General features: G+C 58.3%; 4 protein-coding genes across 6 annotated transcripts; 1 reads left to right on the top strand and 3 right to left on the bottom strand.

Annotated features, from left to right (window-relative positions):
* Nucleotides 1-794: 794 nt before the first annotated feature.
* P2RY4 (pyrimidinergic receptor P2Y4) lies at nucleotides 795-5,565 on the top strand. The gene is made up of 2 exons (XM_058814069.1): nucleotides 795-932; nucleotides 4,425-5,565. Exon 2 carries the CDS (start codon nucleotides 4,441-4,443, stop codon nucleotides 5,563-5,565), a length of 1,125 nt encoding a protein of 374 aa, XP_058670052.1. The 5' UTR covers nucleotides 795-932; nucleotides 4,425-4,440.
* A 1,648-nt stretch (nucleotides 5,566-7,213) lies between these two features.
* Nucleotides 7,214-10,908, bottom strand: LOC131563877 (diacylglycerol O-acyltransferase 2-like). 2 transcript variants are annotated; one of them, XM_058814067.1, is made up of 8 exons: nucleotides 10,830-10,908; nucleotides 9,291-9,485; nucleotides 9,111-9,218; nucleotides 8,809-8,879; nucleotides 8,525-8,729; nucleotides 7,892-8,066; nucleotides 7,585-7,787; nucleotides 7,214-7,483 (listed from the first exon to the last, which is right to left on the bottom strand). In XM_058814067.1, the coding sequence occupies exons 1-8, from the start codon at nucleotides 10,867-10,869 to the stop codon at nucleotides 7,329-7,331; spliced, it is 1,152 nt and encodes a 383-aa protein (XP_058670050.1). In that variant the 5' UTR covers nucleotides 10,870-10,908; the 3' UTR covers nucleotides 7,214-7,328. The 2 variants fall into 2 exon arrangements, with proteins under 2 accessions (XP_058670050.1, XP_058670051.1); XM_058814068.1 differs by having other exon boundaries at nucleotides 9,291-9,419; nucleotides 10,830-10,906.
* A 1,259-nt stretch (nucleotides 10,909-12,167) lies between these two features.
* Nucleotides 12,168-17,006, bottom strand: IGBP1 (immunoglobulin binding protein 1). 2 transcript variants are annotated; one of them, XM_058814143.1, is made up of 6 exons: nucleotides 16,763-17,006; nucleotides 15,949-16,248; nucleotides 14,675-14,870; nucleotides 13,735-13,820; nucleotides 13,010-13,113; nucleotides 12,168-12,693 (listed from the first exon to the last, which is right to left on the bottom strand). In XM_058814143.1, the coding sequence occupies exons 1-6, from the start codon at nucleotides 16,951-16,953 to the stop codon at nucleotides 12,539-12,541; spliced, it is 1,032 nt and encodes a 343-aa protein (XP_058670126.1). In that variant the 5' UTR covers nucleotides 16,954-17,006; the 3' UTR covers nucleotides 12,168-12,538. The 2 variants fall into 2 exon arrangements, with proteins under 2 accessions (XP_058670126.1, XP_058670127.1); XM_058814144.1 differs by having other exon boundaries at nucleotides 12,168-12,690.
* A 4,726-nt stretch (nucleotides 17,007-21,732) lies between these two features.
* Nucleotides 21,733-24,642, bottom strand: LOC131563898 (protein Wnt-11b-like). The gene is made up of 5 exons (XM_058814107.1): nucleotides 24,572-24,642; nucleotides 24,257-24,477; nucleotides 23,614-23,885; nucleotides 22,609-22,901; nucleotides 21,733-21,907 (listed from the first exon to the last, which is right to left on the bottom strand). Exons 1-5 carry the CDS (start codon nucleotides 24,640-24,642, stop codon nucleotides 21,733-21,735), a joined length of 1,032 nt encoding a protein of 343 aa, XP_058670090.1.
* Between the last annotated feature and the right edge of the window lie 2,037 nt (nucleotides 24,643-26,679).

Here is a 26,679-nt window from a genome sequence, read left to right as displayed (position 1 = left end):
GCCGAGCCAGGTGGAGAAAACACCAAAGCACTGCCCTACAGCTCTCTGCATCCCATGGGAACCCTGCACATCCCATGGGAACCCTGCACATCCCAGCCCTCGAGGCTGCCCCTGCCTATGGCAAAGCTGACGGGTGTCACAGCCCTTGACCCTCTCGCTCTGCTTTGCCCTGCACAGGGAGAGGGGCACCCCCTCAAACACACGCGCGGTGGCCCCGGTTTGGGGACACGATGCCCGTGCTGGCCTCAAGGTGGCAGTGGCCGCCTTTGTCCCCAGGATCGCCCCGCAGGGCCGGGGGCCAGCGAACAGCGCCGCGGGCACTGCGGGAGCCCGGGGGCAGCGGGGCTGTCCTGGGGGGGGACGAGGGGCCCCAGTGATGGGGCTGCGACCTTCGTGGCTGGGGGACTGCGGTCTTCATGAGAGAGGGGCCGTGGTGGCCGTGGGCAGAGGGACACAGCCCATGGGAGAGGGACTATGGACCTTGTGGTTGAGTGACCACGGTCCCCATGGGCAGAGGGATGTGGCCACCACGGGCGGGGGGACACGGTGCCCATGGATGAGGGGCTGTGCCCTCATGGCTAAGGAGCCTTTCCCTTTCCTGGGAAAAGGGCTGTGACAGCACGGGAGAGGCCACCATGCCCCGTGTCCGGGGGCTGCAGGTGGCCCAAAGCCTGCGAGGGCAACAGAGGGATGGGAGCACATTGGGGCTGAGCCCTGCGGCAGCTCCTGCCTCCGCCTCTGCCCGCCTCCAGCCCTGCCTTCCCTGGGCACTTTGCTCCCGGCCGTGGGAAGCGGAGAGAGCACACTCGGCACGGCACGGCACGGCACGGCACTGTCAGAGCCACCCACAGCCCCCGGCATGGTCCCGTCCCGCGTGGGGAACAGGCTGTCCCCGTGGGGGCCCCACTCCTGAGAGCCGCCCAGGTTTGCAGGTGAGCCGGGACAGCCCCTGTTCGGTGACAGCCGGGAGGGACAGCCCTGCCTGTCACGAGGTCCCAGCTGGGCTCTGGGCTGAGGGACAGAGATGGGACCTGCAGGGCTGGGTGGGTGCAGGGTGGGGGTCAGCCACTGCTCACCAGCCCCCCAAATCCCTCTGTACCCCCTCCTCTCTAACATGCCACCTTTTTCCTCTGTCACTGAGAGCCTTCATCCATTCCAGTGTGTCCCCTTCCTCTCCTTCATCCTCCTCTCCATCCCCCAAATCTGTCTCATCATGGGTTGGAGCTGCCCTAGTGCTGCCATGGCTCAGCCCGACACCGTGGCTGGGGACAGGACCAGCCCAGCAAGGCTGGAGGGGAACCCTCACCCTCACCCCCACCCTGCCAGGGTCACCTCGGGCCAGGAGATGGGGTGGACAGCGAGGGAAACGCCCGACCCTGCTGGTGTCCCTGGGGATGTGTCCCGGCAGAGCGTGCCTTGGCTGCTCTTGCAGGCAAGGGGAAGGATTGGAATTGGGTCACATCCCCTTGTGCTGGGGCTTTGGCTGCACCAACCACGTGGCGATTAGGGACAAGGGTCCTTCTGCAGGATGTTTTGCATAATTTCTCCTTGTTTTGCAATTTCCAAGGGCTTAGGCGAGGAGAAAAGCCCTGCTTTTCCCATGCTCCAGTAGCAGCCGGTCCAGGCTCACCCATCCCTTGACAGTTGCTCCAAAATCCGCTCTCACCTCCCCTCTCCAAGCTCCTGCTGCTGCTCCATGGTCCCCAGCATCACCATTCCCATCCTGTCCCACCAGCAGGACTTTGGCTCCAGGGCAGGTTCTGCTCTGGTGTTGTCCCACTCCTCCATTTTTCTGGAGCCTTTCCAACACCTCCCTGAATCCCCAGGGCTGGGGGAGCCCTCAGATCCCACCAGGACTGGTGCTGCCAGCGAGGCCAAAGAACAGTTTTGGCTGGGAACATCTGCAGCACCAGGATTCAGGGAAAAGCTGCCAATCCTGAGGCCAAGGACATCGTGTGCCCTCAATGTGTGTCACACAGCTGGCCCTGCCCCTTCCCACTGGCCCATGGCCATTGCTGCCTTTTCCAGGACCCCCCTTGCTGCTTCCTGGGGAAAACCACTCCAAAGACACCATCCCTGGGGGATGTGCCTGCCATGGACAAGGGGTTCCGCAGCATTCCTTGTAAACAAAATGGGCAGAACAAGAGCATCACCTCTTCCTGCAGGACCTTCCATCTCCCTGCTCCAATTCCTTTTCCTGCAGCAACTTCCATCTCCCTGCTCCAAGTCCTCTTCCTGCAGCATCTTCCATCTCCCAGCTCCACATCCTTCCCCTGCAGTGCCTTCCATCTCCTGCTCCAACAATCAGTCCCAACTCTTGGCTCACACCTCAATCTCACCTCAAAAGCTCACAGCCAAGGATAGTTCTGCTAGGAATGTCAGCAAGAAATAGGAATGGGGCTGGTGGTGATGTGTCCTCAGACTAGACCAATCTGATTCATTAAGTTCAATCACTGATTTTGGTTGTGACTAAGATAAGGAAGCAAGAAACTTGTGAAGATATAACTTGCCAAATGTCATCTTCTTCTGCATTTCTATATTTCGGTGGTTATCCTCAAAGGAATGTGCTTGGGAATGGTTAGATCCCACTGCTGACTGTGCTTCAGGCTGTGTCAGCTGCCAGAATCCGGGTGCCTGTGCTCTCCTCTGTGCAGTCCAGCAGTCCACAGCTGCTCAGGAGTTTTCCTCATGCATTTTTCACACTTGATTATTAACTTTTATGTACTGTCTTCTCCATATCTGAATTGGCTGGTGACCTGTGTCACAAACACTGATCCTGCAGCAGCTCTGCTCTGGTCAGCCTCAAAGCTTTGTGTTCCCTTGCACCCAGAGTTTGGAAGAGGAAACAAAATCTCCCGGTCCCTCAAGTCCTCAGCAGCTTGGGGACATGTGGCTGCCAGGCCAGGACCACCACTGGCACCTGCTGGCAAGCTCAGCTTTTCTACCACCCGTTTTCCTGAGAAAACAAACCAAGTTCTCCCCACTGTTAATGTTTGATCAGGACCTGCCTGTTGCTCTCTGAACTCATCCCTGCAATAAAGGCGGGAGCTGTGGCGGGCCAGGAGCCGCTGGGTGTTGGATGCGGGCCCGGAGCTCAGCCCGCAACTCAAACAGAGCCCCGGGAGCAGGGCTGGAGGGGCCCTGCTGTCCCATCTGCCTGCTGAGTCATTTATGGGCATCTCTGTCAAGCCCAGGTATCTCTGCAGGCAGGGCGTGGCAGGGATGATCCCACAGAGACACCCCAAAGATATTCCTGCTGGGAGGAGCCCGCACATCCTCAGGGCAAAGGGAAACAGGAGGGGATGATGAGGGAGCCAAGGGATGAAGGAACCTCAGAGGATGTGTCTTTCCACCTTGCAGCACCAGCTCCAGCTAAAGTGCATCCCTGAGCCCTGAGTTCTCCCCTGTCCTGATGCCTGTCACCTCCTGGATGAGCTCTGGACAAAAGGAATTTTGTCAATCAAACATGGTTTTGGCTACACCCTGATCTCTGCCAGCAGCACAGCACTCCTGCTCCCAGGTTACTCATCCAAACATCCATCCTCTGTTGGAGGAGTCGTTTCACCAGGGATGGTGGAGGGTGTAAAGGGGCAGTCCCAGGCAGCCCTCACCAATCCCTTGCTGGACACCACGGAGGAGGCAGATCCTTCCTTTTCCCTCGAGAAGAGAGCTCTGAACTTTGACAGCTTATCCTCCTTCCGACTTCCCAGGCGTTCACAGATCCCAGCACAGCCAGAAGGGTCATGCCTGCCTTGCTCTGCCTTCAGCTGGGACTTGGCTCCAGCAGCTCCTCCCCACAGGGCTCAGCTCATCCTTCCCTACGGACAAACCCAGCAGCCAGCAGCTCCTCGCTGTGCAGGGACACTCTCTCCCAAAGGCTCCTTTAACAGCTCCCCCAGGATTTCTCCGGGCCACAACATTCCCCCAGACCAGCCTTTCTTCTCCTCCCGCCTTTCTTCTCCCGAGGAGCCCTCCGGGAGCAGCGGCATTGTCAGGATGGTGCCAATTAGGCTGAGGCAGCTTCCAAGAGGCTGCGCCGGCCCCGGCCGGGGGCTGCTGGTGCTCATCGGGGTCTCATTGTTCGGCGGGGCCGTGGGGCTGTGCCCGGAGGGGCTCTGTCCCCGGCGCGGGGCTTTGTCGCCTGCCCGCTCCCGGCTCCGCGCAGCGCGGCAGTCCCTGCACCAACTCAAAGGGGTAATTAATGGGTGATTAATGGCTGATTAATGAGTGTCAGCGCAGGGGCTGCGGAGGGGAGCTTTGCCGAGCCCGCTCCCCCCGCGCGAGTTGAGAAAAACCAGAGAACCATCAAAGTGGCCGGAGCTCCTGGAGGGGCAGAGAATCTGGCAGCTTTGACTCCTTTCCACGCTTTGTGCCTGACAATGGTGGGGATCAGTGACTAGCGTGCTTTGTGAACTGCTCCCTAGGTCTGGCTGGCACACCATGGCCACTCCGGTGAGGATGTTCCCGGTTTCCCTGAGGACACCGACGCCGGCTCCCTGGCCAGGGGGGAACACCACAGCAGCACCCGAGGCTAAGTGTGTCTTCAACGAGGAGTTCAAGTTCATCCTGCTGCCCGTCTCCTACAGCATCGTCTTTGTGGCGGGGCTGCCCCTCAACTCCTGGGCCCTGTGGATGTTCATCTCCAGGATGAGGCCCTGGAATGCCACCACCACCTACATGGTCAACCTGGCCCTCTCGGACACGCTCTACGTCCTGTCCCTGCCCACCCTGGTCTATTATTACGCCGACCGCAACAATTGGCCCTTTGGGACGGGGCTGTGCAAGATTGTGCGCTTCCTCTTCTACGCCAACCTCTACAGCAGCATCCTCTTCCTCACCTGCATCAGCGTGCACCGCTACATGGGCATCTGCCACCCCATCCGCTCCCTCAAGTGGGTGAAGACCAAGCACGCCCGCATCATCTGCGTGGCCGCCTGGCTTGCAGTCATCATCTGCCTCATCCCCAACCTCATCTTTGTCACCACCAGCTCCAAGGGCAACACCACCCTGTGCCACGACACCACCAAGCCCGAGGAGTTCGACCACTACGTGCACTACAGCTCCTCCATCATGGCCCTGCTCTTCGGGGTGCCCTTCCTGGTCATCGTGCTGTGCTACTGCCTGATGGCCAAGAGGCTCTGCAAGCCCAGCTTCTCCAGCCCCGGCCTCCGCATGCCCTCCTACAAGAGGCGCTCCATCAAGATGATCATCGTGGTGCTGGCCGTCTTCGCCATCTGCTTCGTGCCCTTCCACATCACCCGCACCCTCTACTACACCTCCCGCTACTTCCAGGCTGACTGCAGGACCCTCAACATCATCAACTTCAGCTACAAGATCACGCGGCCGCTGGCCAGCATCAACAGCTGCCTGGACCCCATCCTGTACTTCATGGTCGGGGACAAGTACCGGGGCCGGCTGCGCCGTGGGGCCGCCCAGCGCCTCCGGCCCGTGCCCACGCTGGACCTGGCCCTGGTGTCACCCTTTGCAGACAGCCTCACGGACGACAGCCACATGGCCGGTGTCACCCGAGGGACAGGGACAGCACGCAGTGGGGGTGGGTGCTGAGGGGGTTTGCAGCCTCAGCTCTGGGTTGCAGGAGCTGCAGCCCCTCAGGGCACTCACAAGTGCCCAGCTCTGAGCTGTCCCTGCCCAGTCTTGCCCTGTGAGACTGTGGGAGGAGGGTGCTGGTGCTGGACAGGGCAGGAGAGCCACCCAGCACTCATGGGAATGGGAAGGACACTGAGGAGGCTCTTTTGGGGCAGCAGGCTGATGTTCTATCCCTGAACTCCCGAGGACACATGGGGCTGACAAATCACTACAGAGAATTGACACTGGTGCCTCCCTGGGCAGGCACAGCTCAGGGAGGTGTGACTCAGAGGTGACATGCAGGGACCAGACTGAACCTGGGGACAGAGCCCAGGCTGGGCGGGTTCTCAGAGATGTCCCTGTCACACTGCTGGCCGTGGCGGAAGGGAGGGACATGGCCTGGGGCATTTGCTGCCCATGACCCCCAATAAAGCCCCTTCCCCTCTCTACACTCAGGCCTGTTTCTCCCTGCAGCAGAAGGAAGAGGGACAAGACAATCATCCTCCCCCCAGAGAAAATCCACTGGGGCAGGTCTGGGGGGATGAGCTGGAGCTCCTGTGGTGACAGGAAGGTTCTTGGGAATTTCCCTTTATGGGTGTTTGCTCCTCAAATGTTTACCCAGCCCTTTTGTTTGACCAAGTGCCTGCGCAGAGCAGTGCACTGAGATTGGTATCAGTGCTGTTGACTCTCCCACGCCAGCCTGGCAGGAATGGGACAGGGACAGGGCTGCCCCCACTCCAAGACCCCCAGGAATCCCTGCAAGTCCTTCCAGCATACACCTAGGAAAGGGATGCCCAGAGTGTCACTGGGGTGTCACACACAGCAACCACACCAGTCACACACAGCCACATCCCACAGGAGCTGCCCAGGGGAAGGAGATGGCCCCAGGGATGGCCCATCTCAGCCCCACATCCCTGTCCCAACCAGAGAGACCCTCACTCACCACTGAGCCAAGAGCAGAGAGAGCAGGAGACATCCCTCCTGAGCCCAGTTAAACCAGTAAGAGCTGCCCCTCACCTCCCATTATATTCAATGTGGCTCAGGTGCATCTGGGAGCTGCTTGGCTGCACCTGAGTGGTGCAAGGACCCTGCCAAACACTGCCCCAGCTGGAGGTGGGACTGCCAGGGAGGGGACACGCTGGGTGGCAAGGGCACCCAGATGGGCAGTGCAGGGGAACTGCCACTGTGCTTCCAATCCCAACCTCTGGAACACACACACAGGCATTGGGAGGTTCAAAATCTGTATTGGGTATGGAGATGGCAGGAAAGGCTCATCTGGGGCCTCATGGTCCTGGCTCAGGACACATCCACAGGTCCCCAAGTCCAGGAGTGTCCCCCTTCCATCCCAGGGTGGGCTGTGCCCCAGGCTGGTCCCACTGGTCATCAGGATGCCACCCCAAAAACCCCACGTCAGTCCCTCCTCCCATGACACCCCTCCCTCAGCTTGTGGTGACCTGGTTACCCCAGGGGGACCATGCCCACGGCTGGCCCCAGCCCCACTCCAGCCTCTTGCAGGGAGCAGCTGTGTCACCCACAGCCCCCTCAAACCCCCTGCCAGGGGGAGACTTTCCCAATCCTCCCCTCGCTTCCCCCTCTCCTCCCACCTCCCCCTCAGCCCCTCAGGCTGGAGGACCAGCAGGCCAGAGTGGAGACTGTCCCCCGCATGTCCCCCATGCCAGGCTGGCTGAAATTCCCCCTGCAAGAGCCCTCAGGAGCCAGGACGGGGCCGGTGCTGGTGGCGCTCAGAGGATGTGCAGCTCGTCTGACTCGGACAACCCGTACTTGGTCTTGTTCTCGTTGAAGAGCTTGAGCAGGGCGCGGATGTAGAGCTCGTGGTACCGATCCACCAGCTCCCGGCTCGGGTTCTCCACCTTGGGCACCGCCAGCGGCTCCCCCACTGCCGGCAGGGGATGGGGTCAGCCTGGTGGCCGCACACCCGGCTCGCTGGGGACACAGCCCAGGAGGTGGCTTCCCTGTCCCCCCAGCCCCAGTGCTCACCCACGGTGGTGATGGGTCTGGCGTAGGGCAGGAAGCCGCGGGAGCGGCAGGAGGTGAGGCCGCGGCCGTAGAACAGGCAGGGAGCGAAGCCCATCATCTTCTGGAAGCGCCGCTGGATGCTCCTCATCCAGCTGCCCTCCTCAAAGACCACCTGGCGGAAGAGGTCGTTCTCGCCAAAGGAGAAGGAGGGGACGAGGAAAGCCCTGAGGAGGGAGGGAGGGGACACGGTGGGTGGTGACGGGGCGCTGGGCACCGCCGGGACCCGCGGGGTGGCAGTGCCAGTGTCAGTGTCCCAGCCGTGACCCACCCGTGGCGCAGGGCCATGCGCACGAAGCCCTTGCGGTTCTTGAGGATGAGCGTGGTGACACCGGGCCGGCAGGACAGCGACTCGGCCGCGCCGCCGATGACGATGGCCACCGCGTTGCCCGTGCCTTGCTGGGACAGCAGGTACCCGATGGCGCGGCGGGTCACCGGGAACAGTCCTGCGGCGGGACGGGACACCGGGGCTGTGGCACTGCAGCGCCCGGACACCCGGTAGGGACCGCCGAGGGTCCCCCCGAGCGACGGCACCTGGTGGGACCAGGGTAGGGACAGTGCAAGGGCTCCCTCTGCTGCGGGCAGGGCTGGGAAAGGGGCGGGCAGGGAGCGGAGAGGGCAGCGTGGGGCAGTCAGGGCGGAGGGAACTCGCCGGGTGTGGACAAGCAGCGGGCAAGGCGGAGGAGCGGTCCCGACAGGGTGTAGCAAGGTGCGGGCAGAGTGCGAGCAGGGTGAAGGTGCAGCTCAGGCAGGGCGTGGGCAAGGTGTGGGAGAGCTGCGAAGTGAAGCCGTCGCTCAGGCACAGCGCAAGCAGAGCAGCATCCCTGCCCTGATTCTTTCCAGGAGCGCTTCCCTCCCGTGCTTCAGGAGGGATCAGGAGCCGGGCAGGGCAGGCACCGCTCACCGCCACTCATCAGGTACTCCCGGAACAAGGGCAGGCGGAAATTCCCGGCCAGCGTGGTGAGGAAGGAGCGGATGCCCGGGAACAGCTCCTCGAAGCCCGTGGAGCCCGTGATGAAGTTGCAGAAGGCGCCGACGCAGAGGATGCCGTGGGGATGCGAGCCGATGATGTAGTTGTGGCTGGGGGACAGGTCGTGTGTCTTCACCAGCTGCGGGAACAAAAGGAGTCACGGAAACGTGAAGGTGGCACCTCCTTTTGGGTGGTCCCACTTCGTCCCAGCGCCGTACCTTCACCGGGAAATAATCCCGAAAGTGCTTCCACACGGTCCATCGCCGCAGGCACGACAGCCTCCTGCCACCTGCAAAGCCGGGAGGGGCCCCTGGAGATGTCGCCCAGCCCAGCCCAGCCCGATCCAAGGGAAACCCTCCCCGCGGACCCGCTGCATCCCCCTGCCCACCGTGGTGCTGACGATGGAGGAGTGGAGGGAAGGGGAATGTGGTGCTCCCCAAATTCTGGGAGACACCTGAAAGGGGGACCCCTCTCCCGTCCTGCTGCAAAGCTGGAGGAAGCGGGGACACGGCCAGCACACCTTTCTCCGGCGTGTCCCAGTCGAAGATGATCCAGGCCAGGTAGAGCACGGGGATGAGCCAGAGGCTGGTGAACAGCAGGTAGATGAGGAGCAGGAGGCTGACGATTCCTGGGGGAGCCGGGCAGGGGGTGAGCGGCTGTGTGGCCCCCCGGGACCCCCCGCAGCCCCCTACTCACTCACCCAGCAGCAGGAAGCTGAGCACCCACTGCAGCACGGCCAGCAGCTGGAGCGCGGAGCCGATGTCGCGCTGCGAGGGCCAGGGCACGGCCAGCAGCGTCCTCAGGGCGGTCTGGATGCTGGCCCGGCTGCCTGCGGAGAGGGGGACACGGCCCCCGCCCCAAACAGCGCGGCTCGTACGCGGGCGGGGCCACCGGGCTGCCGGCGGGAGGCGGGATGGGGATGGGGAGGATGAGCAGCTGGGGAGGAGGGATGGGGTGTGGGGGGTGGAATGGAGGAGCATCCTCAGGAAGCTCTGGACCATGCCAGGAAGTAGCCCTGGGCAATCAGGGTGGGGAGCACTGGGCACCCTCAAGTCCAAAAGTTCCGTGCACCAGCAGGGCTGAGAGCAGCGGCACATCCTGCTCCATGCCCAGTTCCCAGGACCATTCCTGTGCCCTCCTTGGTGGGGAGGGGATTTGGGGATTTCTCAGCTGGCACAGCAGGGAGGCACCACCCCCAGCAAGTGCCAAGGCCAGCAGCAAGGCCAAGCCAGGGTGGCTGGAGGTGGCCATCCCAGTCTGTCCCCACAGTGGCAGCGCAGCCACTCCACTCCCCCTGCCACCCCTTCCCTCCAGCTGGTCTTGGTGAACCATTAACCTCCCTGGGCTGGGAGCCAGGATCCAAACTCCAAGCCTGGCCCCATCCCTCTCCCTAAAACGGGCCTGAGGTGCCGGCACAGTGCTCCTGGTCAAAGGTCCCCAGGACAAGACCGCTCCAAAGAGACACTCCAGCATCACAAAAGCCTTGTATTCTTGGGAAAACTACCCCAAATCTGCATTTTGGCCAGAGAGATGATCGGGGGACACAGGAGCACCCTGTCCCTGTGGCTTCCCAAGGCAGGGACCCCTGTGTCAGAGCAGAGCCACCGACCCCTGGTTCAGAAAGCTGGCAGAAGTTCAGTTCTTCCCAGCTCAATCCAAACCAGGAATGGGACAAATGAAATAAATTAAACACTGGAGCCATCTCTGGCCCATGGGGGAATTTTCCAGTTGGAAATTTTTGTCTTTTTCTCCCATACAGCACACTGGGCTCTGGGTGATCCCTTCCACCCACCACACATCCCCAAATCCCAGCCACCTGCAGAACCCAGGGTCTTTTTCCCAGGGAAGACACAGAGCTCTTCCCAGAAAACTTGTGCCCACCAAACTGTTGCTTTTTAATTTTCATAGCTCCTATTCTAAAAACCCCTGAATGTCCACACCACAGACACAGAGAACCCCGCAGGGCTCTGCTGTCAGCCCCATCCACAGCGACAGGAGCCTCTGCAAACCCAGCATTTGGAATTTCCAGGAGCATCTTGTGTGTAACACTCCCAAAGCCATCCAAAATTTCATGCCTGTAGAGCAACAGTGCATTTTTCTGTGGAGTTATTCTCTAATTGCTCCCAACACCCCTTTTCTCCTCAGCACTCCCAAGCAAGGAGACAACAGTGACAACCACCAGCTCCTGGCACTGCTGGAGAACCAGGAGCCATCCCAACCCTTTTTGGGAATCTCTTACCACTGAGGTTCTGGGAGCAGGCTGCTATGATGGTTTTCATGGTGGCAGGAGCTCCGTGGTGCCGTGGGTGGAAAGGTGAGTTTGGCAATCAGAGGGCACCGGGCTGTGTGTCCAGAGGCTTTAACCAGGTGACCCGAGGGACTCCAGCCCTGCTCAGGGGAGGGGACCTGCTCCAGCCGGGATTAGGAGCATGGAGAGCAACTGCTGGTGCCTGGAAGGGTCACACAGAGGGTGAGGCACTGGGGCTGTGCTGGGAAGTTGCTGTTCCTTGGAAAGTCCCGGCTGTTGGTGCTGGCGGGGGCTGAATTCCTCTGGGAATGCTGCATCCCCCTGGGAATGGTACCGTCCACGCTGGGGGAATGTCACAAACACTGCCATGTGACAGCCCCAGAGCCACCCAAAAATATCACGCCGGACCTCCACAGCCACCAGACCATTGCTGCTGCTCCCAGCCCCGGGATGGGCACTCTGCCTCCTGCCCAGGGCGCCTGGAGCGCTGTCCAGAGAGGTTTGGGGGGCAAAATGACAAGAAAGGGAAATAGGAGCAGCAGGGAGTCAGCACTGAGGGGTTGCTTCAGGCCAACAGCCCAAGGAACAGTGAGAACCCACAGGGAATAAATCCCTGAAGCTGTCCAGAGGTGCTCCTAGGAAGTGCTGGCTAACATCAGTGTAGGAGAGGGATAAACACACCCACAGGATCATGGTGGAAAAGTAAAAAATGTTTCCTGGGAGATCTGGAACCCACAAACCCTCCTGTGAATTGTTGGGACTCAGTACCTGGGAGAAAGGACCACAGTCCCTGCAGGCTTTCCTGGGTGTGGGTCAGTGCTGAGGACAGGGATTGCTGCATGGAAAACATCCCAACTCCAGCTGTGCCCAAATCCTGCTAACAGGAAGGAAAACCACCAGATTTCTACAGAATCCCACTGTCCCAGGGTAAGGAAGCACCGTGGAGGTGACACTGCTCCAGGTGACACAAAGTGCCAGCCATGCTTTGCTTTTCCATCCCAGTATTTTACCAGGTTTGGAACAAGTCCATCCACAGCTACCAACCTACACTGGGCATTTCCAGAACTTCCAGCTGTGATTCCTCACCTTCCTGCACACACTTGCTCTGTGCCAGCTCAGTCCTCCCTCATTCAGGAATGGTGCCAGAGGGATTCAGTTTTCCCCTTTTTAAGGACTGTAATAGTGGGTTTCAAAGCACACTGACTACTTTGTCTTGGAATATGGCATCATTTGTCCCAGTTCTGTCCCTTGTGAGCTCCACGAGGGCATCCAGGGTTCATGCCCTGGAAAAGCTCAGGATGAAGAGCAAGAGAATTTCATGGCAAGAACCAGACAGCACAAAGAGAGTTTATTTTGCTTAAAATAGAGAGGAAAAAAAGATAAATATATCCACCCACAATACAAAGAGCAGTTTCCAAATCCATGGAGCTCCCCTTGGAGGCTGCCTCCGCCTGGGAGGGCAGAGGGAGCCTGACCCTCATGGAGCTGCCCCTCAGAGCTCCAGGGCACCCCCCAACACCACCAGTGCCCCCAGTCTGACATGGAATGCACACCACAGCAAGGGGCCACGTGTCCTCCTGCCATCCTGTGCCCTGTCCATCCAGGGAATTCCCAGATGCTCCACCTATGTACACTGTATTCCCTTCTCCCTCTCCAGGTTGTTCTCCCAGGATCTCCAGGCCCTGCTGGCAGCCAGAGCATCAGCCCATGTTGTGCCTGTTGCCATAGCCCCGGGGGTGTGTGTCCTTCCAGTCGTCCCAGTCCCGAGCTTTCCGAAGAGCTTCCTCATCATCCTCCTCCTCCTCCTCCTCTGTCTCCTTCTGCTGCTTCTGCATCTCCTCATCGCTTGTACCTGCTGGAGGGGAGGGACAAAGAGGAGATCCAGGTTCTCCAAAGGCCTGCTGGGAGCCGGGCTTGTCAAGACAGCAGGAGTGAGAACCTTGGAATGGGCTGGGTTGGAAGGGAACTCAGAGCCCATCCAGTGCCACCAGGAACACCTTCCACTATCCAAGCCCCATCCAACCTGGCCTTGGACAGGCCAAGCACAGTCTAACCCAATTGTTTTCCTAATAAAGCTTGAATTCTTCCATAGTCAGGGGTGTTCCATACCCTTGTTCACCCATCCCCTCAAGAGGTTTCCCAAACCCCCTGTTCCCATCCCTGTTCCATACCTGGAACCCTCTGTGGGGTGGACACGATTCCCTGCTTATGGCGTTGCTCGTACCAGTCATCCACAGTCATGGTGGGCAGCCCAGGATAGCCAGCTCCAAACACCCTGCAGTGGGACAAAAACAGCCAAAACCAGGCAGTGAAATCCCCTGGAATGAGCAGGAACACAGGCAAGAGGCACAGGGCTATTCCATGATCTAATCTGTGCTAAGGATGTCACAAGGCAGGCTTGAGGGGTGACCCAATTGTGGCTTTCCTGTACCTGAGGGAAAGATGGAGAGGGACTGGAGTGACAGGATACAGGGAATGGCTTCCCACTGCCAGAGGGCAGGGATGGATGGGATATTGGGAAGGAATTCCTGACTGTGAAGGTGGGGAGGCCCTGGCACAGGGTGCCCAGAGAAGCTGTGGCTGCCCCTGGATCCCTGGAAGTGTCCAAAACCAGGTTGGACAGGGTTTGGAACAACCTGGGATAGGGGAAGGAGATCCCAGGACACCCCTGGGAAGTGAAGCAGATACATGGAAAGCTCAGCATGAATCATGTCCCAAGCACGACAGGAAATCTGGTTTCTCTCCCATTTCATGCTTTAGGTACTGAAATTCCTGCACAGATTTCAGGGTGCCACAAACATGAAGGCACCACCTGGATTTCTACACTTGATGGAATATTTTAGGTTTGACATGAGAGCAGTGCCCCAAAGTGTGTCTGGATCACCCCAATCCATACCTGGCCTGAGCAGCATCCCGGGTGAGGATGAAGGGTTTCACCGGAGTCCTGGCTGGCCGGGGAGAGCCACGGGAACCTGCTGGAGACTGGGGGTGCAAACAACAGTCACCAGGGAATGGAGGGGATCAAAACTCCCCCTCTGCTTCCCATCCTGAAGTTATTAAAGGTCTTGCAGAGGAGAAACACCTCAGCTGTCAAAGCAACGCCCCAGGATGGAGAATCCAGGCCTGAATTTGGTTTAAATCAGGAATTCCAACTGTGCCTGCACAGGAATCACTTCCTGTGCCTCTGTGCCACCTGCTGGGGTCAAAGCAGAACTTTCCCAGGGCTGAGCTCAGAGGAGAGCAGGAAATGTTGTTTATTGTTGCAGTGGAACATTCTGAGCCCATCATTCCATGGACACCTTGGAGGAGCTGAGTCCTGCAGTGCCAAAAAAGACCTCCCAAACCAGCCCTGCCAGGAGGCTGTGCCAGCACATCAGGAGCTGCTGCTCCCAGCAGACAGCCCAGGTCACAGAAACCCTGGACACAACGTTCTGCACAGGCATTGCAGGTCTGTGGGAATGTTCTGTCATTCCAAATGGGCTGATAACACCTGGACAGGCTGCAGACCAGGAATGGAGGCTTGACAGAAACCACAAGGGTCTTATTTTAATATCCAAACCCAACTGTTCTTCAGAATTAAGGATCTGCAGAAAAACCTTTGTACAGCCTATTTCAGCTCTGACATTCCAAGGTGCAGCATTCCACAGGCTGGATTGTGGGGGAAGTGTGGCAGCAGAGCCCAACCCAAAACTCAGAATTGAGAATGAAGGAAACCCCATCAGCTCATGCTGTGATCGACCTCAATTCCAGCTGGGAAGCCACTGAACAAAACTCAGCCGCTGAATTCCTCTGGGATTCATCCCCTCATGCCCTGGATCTCAGGAAAGCTCCCTCACCTGCCTGGCTGCATCCCTGCTCTTCAGGATCACCAGCTCCTGCTCAATGCTCTCCATCTCCTCCAGGCTGGTGCCGATCCATTTCTGGATCTGGAGGATGTAAAATTCCCGGATCTGATCCTCGTCCGCTGTCCCGCTCTCCACGGAGCTGCTCATGGAGGCCAATTTGTTCTCCAGCTCCTTCTTCTGCTTGTATCTGCCTCAAACACAGCAAAATCACACCATGGAATCATTCTTCTCCAGCACAGCCCAGCCCTGGGGTCTTTACCACCCTTTCTAAGAGGATCAACCACATTTCATGGAAGTTGAGCTGGTTCCTGTTGGAATTTCAGCCTCTCCTGTCTGTTAAAAGCAGCTGTAAAGTGATATTTAATTCAGAGGGATCTCAGTGATTTTATTCTTCTCCTAAACATTGAGGAATCCTTGGAAATTGAAGCTTTCCTGGTAACATTAAGCAAGACTGGGAACATCAAACTCCTGAGAAAGCAGGACTGAGGAAATCAATGGAATGGCTGGTTTGGGGGGATTGCATGTCACACAAACAGAATAAAATGCTTTTCCACGGTGTTTTTTAAAATATGATTTTGGCATTTTGGACTTTTTGACCTATTCAGAAATTAGTTATTAAAGGGAATTACTCCTATATAATAAACTTCCAGGGTAAATTCATTTTTACTTTTTCAGGAATTAGTTATTAAAGGGGGAACTACTAAATCCTTGTGTCTTCCTTCCCTCAATTATTGTCACCTGAAGAATGAACAATAACAGCCAAGAAACCTTGGGAGCTGAGAGGACAAAGAGCATAAAAGAGTAATTCTATTCCCCTTTAGAATATAAATCATATTTTTCTATGCTTTTCTACAATTCAAGTCCAGCCCAGTTTGGACCTTCCAGTGCTGCCACAATGAGCAACTCAGCGGCCAAAATCCCAACAAAAGCACCAAAGGGACCAACCACCTTTTTTCTAATGAACCCACTGGTAGGAAAGTTCCAGTTTGGAAGTCTTTGTGCTGCCAGCAGTGATTAAAGAACTAATTGTAAGATTAATTATGAAAGATTAAAGAGCTAATTTTAAGTTTTTGAGCAGTTTTTCCTCGGAGACCAGAAACTGGAGTCACAAATGCCCCTCTCCATTAAACAGTGAGCTGCATCTTTTAAAATAAGCATTTTATGATCAAATTATTCCAATACCCAGGGAAGCTCTTCCCTGTCCATCCCTGAGCTGTCTCAGGCTCCTGCTCCTCCCAGAGTGATTCCCAAAGCACAGAGCCCACCTTTCAATTTTGGCTGATCTGCTCTTGGCCATGGCCAACAGGGTGGACTGGCCGGGGTCCTGGGGGGCCGGGGAGCTCCTGGATTCATCCTCGCTGGATGTGCTGGAGGGCAGCTGGAAAGAGCACAGCCCGTAATTCCTGCAGAGCTTCAGGAAGTGCAGGAAATGCTCCCGGGCACTCTCCAGGTGCTCCCTTCTCTTGCTCAGGTCCACCTGCTTCAGCGTCAGGGCTCCCAGCAGCGCCGGCAGCAGCATGAACTTCAGGTCGGCTGAGGCGACCTCCTCCAGCTCCTCATTCTCACTGCCAGGGAGAGAGCAGGGAACAGGAATGGAGGTGGGAAAGGGGATGGAGTCATCCTGGGAGGGGCGGCTGAGGGAGCTGGGGGGGCTCAGCCTGGAGAAAAGGAGGCTCAGGAGGGACCTTGTGGCTCTGCACAGCTCCTGACAGGAGGGGACAGCCAGGGGAGGCTCTGCTCCCAGGGGACAGGGACAGGAGGAGAGGGAAAGGCCTCAAGCTGTGTCAGGAGAGGCTCAGGTTGGAGAACAGCAGGAATTTCTCCATGGAAAGGGCGGCCAGGCCTTGGCAGGGGCTGCCCAGGGAGGTTTGGAGGCCCCATCCCTGGAGGTGTCCAAGCAACGCCCAGACGCGGCACCCAGTGCTCTGAGCTGGGTGACAAGGTGGGGATCGTCACAGGTTGGACTCGATGGTCTCGGAGATCTTGTCCAGCCTCGGTGATTCTGGGATCCTGTTCCGCCCCACCTCTGCCCTGCCCGGGGGCTCTCCCCGTCCCCTCAGAGGCGTCCCCGGAGCTCACCTGAACAGCTCCAGCTGCGTCACCATGGCCGCCGCCCGCTTCAGCGCGTCCAGCCCCTGCCGCACCTTGTCCTGCACGGCCGGGGCTCCCGAGGAGGGCTCGGTGCTGGCCTCCAGCTCTTCCCAGAGCCGCCGCCCCAACGCCAGCAGCTCCGCCAGCCGGGGGCCGTCCGCGCCCGCCTCCGCCATCATGGGCCGGGAACGGCGCCGCCGCCACTTCCGGCGCGGTCAGGAGCGACCGTACCCGCCCCGGCCGCCATCTTGGCGAGGTCACCGCCATAGACACAACACGGGGCGACATCTTGGGGAGGTCACGGCCGGAGCCGCGGCCGGCGCCATCTTGGGGAGGGCACGGACGCAGTCGGGGCGCGGAGCCGCCATGCTGGTGAGGGCGGGCTGAGGGGCAGCGGGCCCAGTGGGCGCCGTGATGGCCCCGCCTCGCCCCGAAACTCTGGAACCCCCGGAGGCCCGGGCACCCCCGGCAGGAGCGGCTCGGAGCGGCCGGGAGCGCTCAGGGGCCTCCAGGGCCCGCGCGCTTTTCCCTGCCAGGTCCTGCCTGGTGCGCCGGCCCGCGCGGGTCCTGGCAGGGAGCGCTGGGATGGAGGCTGGGAAACTGGGAAAAATGTGGATAATTAGATAAATTGGCAGAAAACATCCGTTTTCCCGCTGTGTAAAAGGGGGACACAGTGGAGATCCTCGACAGTGCAGTCAATAAATATAAAAAATCTATTTGTGTAAACACAGCACTTTCCTATACTCTGTTTTTTCTACAGTACAAGTGAGACATGCGACCTTTTTTTTTTTTTCTTTTTTCTTCATTTATTTCACTCCTAAAATCCCCAACATTCAACCAGACATCAGGCAGGTTAGGGTTAAACCTGTGCTTTTAGGAGCAGGTTATTTCCCTTAGAAATACAGGTGATTGACCTGGCTGTGAGCTAAGCATGGATGTAGCAACTACTGCTACTACTCTTGAGTAATTCTAACTCAGCCTCTGAGCATGACTCAGTTTACGATTGACTGTTTGTTTCCTTCATGCCTGTGTCAGATTGTGCAATGAGTTGTTACTCGCAGAGCCCAGGAGTGCTGTGGGTCCTCCCAACCTGTCTGGCCCCATTTTGCTGCTGGGAGGATCTCCTGGATATTCCCGGTGGGATGGCAGCCCCAGAGGGGGGTTCACGGCCACAGCAGTATCTGCTCTGCAGAGGAGAGAGTCCCCAGGCTTCTGTCCTGCAGAGAAATTCCTCCTGGGAGAAATCAAATCCTTCCCTGTGAGGGTGGGGAGGCCCTGGAATGGATTTCCCAGAGAGGCTGTGGCTGTTCCATCCCTGGAAGTGTCCAAGTCCAGGCTGGATGGGGTTTGGAGCAACCTGGGATGAGGAAAGTGTCCCTGCCCATGGTAAAGGGTGGAACAGGATGGGCTTTAAAGTCCCTTCTACCAAACCATCCAAGAATTCCATGATTCCAAGGGTTGGAGAGCTGCTTCCCCTCCAAACCCCCCGGAGCCCCTGCCAGAACTGACCTTCCAGCTACACCCAAAATTCCTCAGGCTGCAGCTGGTTCCCCCTCAGACCTTATGGCTCTTACTCACCCCTGATTGTCCCTGTCCCTCAGCTGAAGATCCCCACACGGACAATCCCTGCTCTGGTTTGTCACCCTTAGAGCACCACGGTGCAGCTGAGCACCCCAGGAACAAAGGAGAACAGAGAGGGAAGGGTTTTTCCTTAAATACAGGCGTTTACTCATGTCTGTGCCTTGTGGTGTGATGGTGCACGGACCAACCATCCCAAAGGTCACAGCAACATCCCCCAAATATTCCCAGCAGTGCAGGCTGGAAGGGGTTTGGAGCACCCTGGGGTAGGAGAAGGCTCCCTGCTCACGCCAGGAGGTGGAACTGGGTGAGCTTTAAGGTCCCTTCAACCCAAACCATTCCAGGATTCCCTGATTCTGTGAGATGTCACAGCTGAGCCCACCCTGGGCTTTGTCCTGCTCCTGGCTCAATGTGAGCAGCACAAGGAAAAGCAAGTGCAGGTCCCCATCCACACTCCAGGGCTGTGCAGAAGAAATGGCCCAACACATCCTTGAACTTTTGGAGCCATCCTTCCTCCAAAACGCTTAATTACCAATGGTTTGTTGCTCATGTTACCCTCCTGGAATGCGTTATGCAGCATCCCTCAGTGAATAAGGAAATAAAAGGGAAAATAAATATAAATCAGCGTTTTAACAGCAAAATCAAAAGAACCCATGAAAATCACTCGTCTTCCTCCCGACTTTATTGTTTGCACAAGTCTGACCAGCAACAAATAACCACGTCCACACCAGCGCTACTCCCTTAAACCCCTGGGGACAAACACAGGGCTCATTCCCACCGCATCCATCCCCTGGCTCCTGGGGGATGCTGCCATCCCTGCAGATCTCACATCCCTGCCAATTCCAGGTGCGGGCCCGGGTTCCAGCAGCCCCACCGAGAGCTGTCACAGAGCTGTCACCCCCTGCCAGCCTGACCCTTTGCACTCCCCAGCCAATTCCGGCTCCTTCCCATCTCCCGCGGGATTCCGGCAGCACAGGGACCCCTCCAGCCTTTTCCCAGCTCTCCCCTGTCGCGTTTGGAGTCAGGGAGGGAGAGGAGGAGTGGATTCTGCATATTCAGCACTTGACCCTGCCTTTTCCCAGGCAGAAATTCCAACAGGACCTCTCTAGGAGGGACCCCGACAGCTCCCCTGGGCATTCCTTGCTATTGTGGCTGCTCTCCTCTCCCCCGGGCGATGTGTGTTTGTAGTTACAAAATGCAAATCACATTTCCCGCCCTCCTGGCTGGAGTTCTCACTCCTCAAGATCTTTCCCGGTTTTTTTTTTCCTCTCACCAGCGTTTTGCAATGCTCGGCGGAGTTCGCAGCCCCTCCCGTTGTCACCTCCCCGTGATCTGGGATGCGAGGGGAGTTGGATGGAGGGAAGGCGTAGAGGCAATCCTGATTTAGTACCTGCATCCCTCCGAACACAGAAACTGCGGCTGTTGTGCAGCCTGGCAGCTGAAACTCCTTTTTCTGGGGAATGCCGGGTATTGATCCCTAATTGCATTCTAAAAGGAAAACTCGAGATCGCTTTTGGCCTTGGGCAGCTGCGGTTTTCCAGGGGCTCTGGGAAGGGAGATGGCAGCAGGCAGAGCCTGTCAATGGCACATTTACAACTGATAAGGAGGGTTAACTCGCTCCTGGCACTTCCCAAACTCGGGCTCAGCTTCCAGCCCCTGCATCCTGAACTCCCAGCCCCTTCATCCTCAATTTCCAGCCCCTGCATCCTCTCCAGCCACCTCCGATTCCTTCCCTGCTCTCACAGAAAGCTGGAGCACATTAAGGGGAGGGGATGTTTTACAAGAAAAGCTCGTGCATTGATTCCGTGACCCAGCAGAGACCATTAAAAGTGATGGAATGGATATGGAAATGAGTAATCGTCCAGCTGGGCCCGGGCTGAGCACGGCCAACTCCGCTCAATGGGAACCAAAAATAGAGCAGAGCTGCTGGAGCCTCCAGGCAGTGCTGGGAGCTGCAGGAATCCACCCGAGGGTTCCCATCCCCTTTACCTGTGCTCCTGGTGCTGTGCAGTCCCTGCAGCACCTGTTTGGACTCATCCTTTCTCTCCAAGGGCTGCACCAGCAGGAATCTCATCCCATCCAAGTGCTTGGCCAGATTCCGTGCTAAGGGAAATGTGGGAGCCCCCATCCCTGGCTCCCAACCCCTTGCTGTTCACACACACACTTGCCTCATCCAGCCCACATTCCCAAGGATCAGAAAATAACCCTGGAGTGCCACAGATTCCAGCAGCAGCCCTGAATGCCAGGCAGACAGAGACCTGAGGAAGCAGAGGGTAAAATAGGAGCAGAGGAAGGCAGGGATCTGTAATTAAAGGCAAATCTGGGCCAGTGAGAAGCAGAAAGAGTTAAAAGTGAGCTGGTCCTCAGAAAAGGAGAGGAAAAGTATGGACATGGGGCTTTGTGGATACAAGGCTCTCCTTACAGCCTCTCTCTCCAGGACCAGCTTGGAAGGACATGCAGGAAAGATTGGCCTAGAAAACAAGACACAGAAAGTTATAACATTTATTTAAAAACACAAACTAGAATCCCACTTACAGGAAGTACAGAAAATAAAGGTTATTTCTTGCTTCCCCAAGACCCTGGAGTTGTGTCCCCTCTCCAGGCCAGAATTCCAACATAACTGGTCCTGAAGGGTGGAAGGAGTGGGCTGAAGACCTCAGTGGGGTGGAAGGAAGGGCAAGAAGGACAAGCCATGAGAATTTAATGTGTTGAGTGTGTTCCCACCTCTGATGTGGGGACAGAAGCTACAGTGATGCCATGGCTGGGCTGTTAACATGTGGTCAGGCGTGGGTTTGCCAGGCTGCCCAGTTTTGGCAGCCCCCAGCAGCTCTCCTGTCCCTGATGTCTCTGCCATCAACAAGAGCAGCACCATCTCCATGCATGCACTGGGGTGCTGCAAAGGGCCCTAGAGCAGTGTCCTCCCCTGGATGAGCCCACAGCAGAGTCCTGTTCCCAAGGGAGCTGCCCATGACCCCCTCACCCGAAGCAGCAGCGTTCCATCCCTGCAGCTTCTCCCAGTGGATAACTCTACCCCCTTCCATCTATCACTCCTGGCTTTCAGGAGCTGTCAGAATCCTCCTGCAAAGGGACAATGGCAGCCCAGGGTCCCTGTTTCCCCCAGAGAAAGGGGTTTGTGGAATGATCAATGGCTTTTCCCAGCTGGAGACAAAGGGCTGGGCACTGACCAGCTGCAGGAGGGCAGCTCTTTGTCCTGCCCCGAGGTCTGGGTTGGAAGGCACCGAAAATTCCCAAAATCTCTCAGTGTGAGGCTTTCCATGAGCGACCAGGCTTCCTGCACAGCCTCCTCCTTGCTGGGGCATCCCCTGGGACGGGCTCCTGGTGTCCAGCCGTGCCTGGTGGGTGCAGAGGGGGTTCTCTGCTCACTTGCAGACGTGTCTGTCCAGGCTGCGGCGGCAGCGCCGGCACACCACGGAGCAGCACCAGCGGTAGCGGCAGTGGCAGCGCTCCTGCACCTCCTCCGTGTAGGTGTTGTAGCCACGGCCACAGCACAGCAGGTCACAGCTGTCACTGCCCACTGAGCTCCTGTTGCACGGCCTGCAGAGAGATGTGGGACATGGGGACCTGCCCTCCCCAGCCCTGGCAGTCCCCAGAGTTGGTGTGCTCAGAGCAGGAGGCTGCAGGATCATGGAATCATGGAGATGTTGGGGTGGAAGGGACCTAAAGATCATCCAGTGCCACCCCTGCCATGGGCAGGGAACCTTCCACTGTCCCAGGCTGCTCCAAGCCCTGTCCAGCCTGGCCTTGGACACTTCCAGGGATCCAGGGGCAGCCACAGCTTCTCTGGGCACCCTGTGCCAGGGCCTGCCCACCCTCACAATCAGGAATTCCTTCCCAATATCCCAACTAACCCTGGCAGTGGGAAGCCATTCCCCCTTGTCCTATCCTCCATCCCTTGTCCCAAGTCCCTCTCCAGCTTTCCTGGAGCCCCTTTAGGCACTGGAAGGGGCTCTGAGATCTCCCTGGAGCCTTCTCCTCTCCAGGTGAGCACCTCCAGCTCTCCCAGCCTGGCTCCAGCCCTGGGAGCATCTCCCTGGGCACACACAGACTTATTGAACAAGTCCCTGCCAGTCTTGTATTGGGGTCCCAGACCTGGACACAGCAGTGCAGGAGGGGTCTCACAAGGATCTCATAGAGATCTGCTGCAGGCTCACCCCAGCCCAGCCACATCAGCTGCCCAGGACACCCAAACCCAGCAGAACAGGCGCTCCTGGAATCAGAGGCTGAGTTCCTCCTACCTGTCCTGTGTCCCCAGAGAACCCAGCTGGGGGTTTGGGGTGCAGTAGTCAGGAGAGCTGATGAGATAAACCAGATCCATCTCTGTCACTGGCCTGGCATCCCCTTCCTTGGGGATCAGTTGCTTCCTGGGCCCCACGAGCCGATGGGTCACCTTGAGGGCTGCCAGGTACCTGGATTTGAGGTCAGAGGCAATTTCACCCAGGTCTGGCAGCCCTTTCCAGCAGGTCTTCACTGAACAGGAGCCTGAAACCCCGTGGCATTTACACCTGGTATCCAGGGAGTCACTGAGCACCTGCAGGGAAACAGGTGAGTTTGCTCCCTCCTGGTGCTGCCCCAGGGATTGACTCCCAAGGGCACCCACGGGAGTTTCAAGGCATGAAAGAGCACAGAGCTGAATGTAATGGGGAATCAGGGGCTCAGCCCTGCTTCAATCCCTTCTGATTAGAACTTGGTCCTTGGGGAACTTCCAGGGGAGCCGGCAATGGGGCTGGAGGCTTCCCAAGCCTCACCTGGGGACCAGGGGTGGATGGAAGCACAAAAATGGGATGGGCTGGGGAGTGGGGCAGCATGAGCTCTGTTTCCAGTGAGAAGGGTGGAAAGAAGAGCTCTCCTGTCTCCCAGAGAGCTGTCTCCCAGAGCACTAGGAATACTGATGTGAAATACCAGCTAACTGGGACTACTGGTGTGAAGTGTCAGACGTGCTGGTTATGGAAAGGGTGTGGGATGTCTGGGGATGGGTAGCAGTGTGTGTATGGGTGTCTGCTAACACATTTTTAACCATTTTGTTGCCTCCTGACGTTCAGGACACCCCAAAAACCCGTCTGGCTTAAATCAGTGGCCTCTGCTCCTGCTGCTGAGCTCCATCTATCCCAGGGGGCTCAGACCCACTGTGTCATCCCTGGGCAGTCCGGGGGGGGCTCACACACCCCATCCCAGACCGCAGCACCCCTGGTGAGCTCCGTACCCCCCATCCCAACCCGCATCCCCGGGGGTGCCGCACCCACCGCCCGTCCCACGGCTCCGTTGTGCCGGTTCACGGCGCGGAGCCCGGGCGCGGTGCCGGCTCTGGCGGAGCCGTCGGTGAAGGCGGCGCCGAGCTGCAGCCCGTGGCTCAGGTTGTCGCCGCAGCCGCCCCAGCGGGAGGCGGGCGCGGGGGGCTCGGCGGGCGCGGGGCCGCAGGAGCAGCGCGGGAGCTCCCCGGAGGCGCAGGAGCGGGCGATGCTCTGCGCCACGGCCGCCGCTGCCAGGGCGTGCACGAAGGCGGCTTCCCGCGTTCCTGCGGAGAAATCAGGGGTATTTGGATGTTTCCTTCCTCGCTGCACAGCCAGGCTCCCCTCTCGTACATCTCTCAGCGCAAGGAGTTTCTTTATTTCGCAGGATAAACGCAAGGATTCTCAAATTTTTTGTTTTAACCTGTGGTCCCTGGGTTACACTGATCCTATCCCCACCTCTTATCCTGCTTTTTTTTGGGAGCCTCTGGCAGCTGTTTGAAATGGAATTTACTGTCTATCACCTCCCCCAGACGGAACTCGCACAGGATTAACGCCACGTAAAGGCAGCATATTTACCCCAAAACAGAAACCCACGCGCTGCCAGCCCGGGATGCTCCTGGGGCAGAGCGGGCTGGGCGGGAGGAGCATCCCTTACCTGTGAGCAGGTCGGGGCCGAAGCTGGGGGCACGCTGGATGGAGGAGCAGTTCCAGCGCATGTCGGCAAAGCTCTGCTGGCACAGCTGCTGCGTCCGGCGGGCGGCCCGGACAACGCTGGGCATCGCCTCCAGGTGCCGGCGGCACAGCTGCAGCTGCTCGGGCACCAGCAGCCGGCAGTGCTGGCTCTCGTTCCAGGCCACCCCGCTGCCCGCCAGCCCGCTGTGGGGAGAGCTGGGGGTCACCGGGGGGCCCGCAGCGCCCCCAGGGACCGCCAAGAGGGGCTCTGGAAGGAGAGATCCCCATCCCTACTCACAGCCACTGGATGGCTGCGGAGAGCCCCAGCTGGCACAGCAGCGCGGTGGCAGCGGCGGCGGGGCGGCACATGGCCGGGAATGGGGCTGGGACGGGGACCGGGAGCTGGGATGGAGCTGGGACGGGGACTGGGAGCTGGGAGTGGGATGGGGATTGGGAGCTGGAATGGAGCTGGGAGTGGGGCTGGGAGCTGGGATGGAGCTGGGAGTGAGGCTGGGATGGGGATTGGGAGCTGGGACAGGGATTGTGAGCAAGGCTGGGGCCGCTCGGCCCCACCGCCCCTTTTATAGCCGCGGGTCCTGCCCCCCGGGGAGGGGAACAAAGGCGGTTTCGGTGCCATTCACACACAGGGTTCGGGACAAGGAGGGGCTGGAGGGCCAGCTGTCACCAGCAGTAACCATCCCCAAGCAGCACCTGGAGGGGGTGAGGGATGAGCCGCTGCAGGGTGTTCCCCCAGCAGTGCCAAGGCCACCGCTGACCGTGTCCCCAAAGTGCCACATCCACGTGGATTTTAAATCACTGCAGGGCTGTGACTCCACCGCTGCCCTGGGTGCCCTTTCCATAAGGAATTTTCCCTAATATCCAACTAAACCTCCCCAGGCACAGCTGAAAGCTGTGTCCTCCTGTCCTGTCCCCTGGGAACAGAGCCCGACCCCCCTGGCTGCACCTCCTGTAGGGTCAGCACAGGCTCACAATTTCTGCTTCTTTTTCTGCCCTGGCAGGGCACCAGGGCTGGCTCGTGCCTGTCACAAGGTGCATTTCTCGGGATCTCTCTCTCCTACAAGTACAAAACCAAAAGTGCTGCCTGGAGCCCGTGAGGAACCAGGTAGGACGGGATTTTCCCACAGTGGGAGGTGACATTTGACACAAGCCCAGCTGACCCCAGGTTTTGGAAGGCATGACAGGTTGAAACCACTTTTTAGGCTTTCACTTTCTCCCTGGCTGTGCTACTTCCTCTCTTTCTGGAAGGTGTTTTTCCTTGACAGACCCAAACTGGGGGTTGCCACCCCCCTGTTATCTCTCACCTTGACAGGACGTGCCTGGATGGTTGATTGTTGTCCCCTTGTGACCTTCCTTTGGCTTGGGATCACTGCACTGAAACCAGAACACAAGGCTTGAGTCATTGTCCTTCCCAAACGATTCCCTTGGGATGCAGAGGCCACAGCCCATTGTGCTGGAGCAATGGCCCTTGAGAAGGGTCCCAGGTCACTCCCAAATCCCCCACCAAGTTACAGGGGATTGGTTAAAGGGCAGGGAGAAAAGGAGTAACACAGGGGTGACCCCTAGACACCAAACCTGACTTTGGGATTCTGTCCCTTGTGGCTTCCAGCTCAGCTCCTCCTCAGGGTGTGGATGGTGTTTTGTTTTGGGACCTGGAGGATCTCCAGGGGGTTGCCAGGACAGCACTGGGGTTGGATGGCAGCTGGGAAGGCACCTGAGTTACCAATGTGTTCCAAAACTGTGAGAATGGTCAGGAAAAGCTGCTGGAGAGCTGGAATGCAGAGAGGAACCACTCCAGGATGGAGGGAATTCCCTTCACAGGCGATGGGAGCTGTGATCAGCACCAGGACAGGGGGCTTGGTCCCACCTTTGGGATGGGAGCTCACCCTGGGAATGGGCAATGGAAGCAGTGCCAGCACAGGGAACCGTCACAGGCTGCCACCTCCCACCAGAGGTATTTTTACCAATCCCTTTTCACAGGAAAGTTTTGCAATGACGGAGTAGTAGGAAAAACACAAACCCTTCCTTTTAAAGCAAAGCCAGCCCTCCTTTGAACGTCAATTCCTCTTTTTAGCTCAATCCTTGGAACAAGAGCAGGGTGAATGCTAAAAATACCCCTTCCTTCCCCTTCCAAACTGGGCTGGGGGGTGGCAGGAGGGGATTCCCAGCCTAGGAGAGGCTTCCCTTCCCCAGCTGGGGCTTCACCGCTGGGGGGAGACCAAAGGAGCCGGGAAAACTTTGGGAAAGGTCCTGTCCCATCCCATCCCTCTGCCTGGTGCTGGCCACCCTGGGGACACAGGAAGGGGACAGCTCCAGGAGGGGCTAAAGGGGCAGAGCTGGTGCTGGGGTGAGGCTTTAGTGCAGGAACAGCAGAGTTGTCCTGGAGGG

This window comes from Ammospiza caudacuta, chromosome 14 (assembly GCF_027887145.1).
Source record: "Ammospiza caudacuta isolate bAmmCau1 chromosome 14, bAmmCau1.pri, whole genome shotgun sequence".
Taxonomy (NCBI): Eukaryota; Metazoa; Chordata; class Aves; order Passeriformes; family Passerellidae; genus Ammospiza; species Ammospiza caudacuta.
This window is presented reverse-complemented; position numbering and strand designations above follow the sequence as displayed.

Bases quoted from the DNA above. Each gene is read 5' to 3' on its own strand.
- P2RY4 (XM_058814069.1), top strand. From the start codon at position 4,441: ATGGCCACTCCGGTGAGGATGTTCCCGGTTTCCCTGAGGACACCGACG.
- LOC131563877 (XM_058814067.1), bottom strand. From the start codon at position 10,869: ATGAAAACCATCATAGCAGCCTGCTCCCAGAACCTCAGTG. The intron at 7,788-7,891 runs GTGGGTCACGGC...CTCCCTCCTCAG, and splicing joins CGCATGGCCCTGCGCCACGG to GGCTTTCCTCGTCCCCTCCT. The intron at 7,484-7,584 runs GTGAGCACTGGG...CCCTGCCGGCAG, and splicing joins CAGACCCATCACCACCGTGG to TGGGGGAGCCGCTGGCGGTG.
- IGBP1 (XM_058814143.1), bottom strand. From the start codon at position 16,953: ATGATGGCGGAGGCGGGCGCGGACGGCCCCCGGCTGGCGGAGCTGCTG. The intron at 14,871-15,948 runs GTGGGCTCTGTG...TGTTTGAGGCAG, and splicing joins AGATCAGCCAAAATTGAAAG to ATACAAGCAGAAGAAGGAGC. The intron at 13,114-13,734 runs GTATGGATTGGG...GTCCCACTGCAG, and splicing joins CGGGATGCTGCTCAGGCCAG to GGTGTTTGGAGCTGGCTATC.
- LOC131563898 (XM_058814107.1), bottom strand. From the start codon at position 24,642: ATGTGCCGCCCCGCCGCCGCTGCCACCGCGCTGCTGTGCCAGCTGGGG. The intron at 23,886-24,256 runs GTAAGGGATGCT...ATTTCTCCGCAG, and splicing joins CGGCCCCGACCTGCTCACAG to GAACGCGGGAAGCCGCCTTC. The intron at 21,908-22,608 runs GTAGGAGGAACT...ATCTCTCTGCAG, and splicing joins TCTCTGGGGACACAGGACAG to GCCGTGCAACAGGAGCTCAG.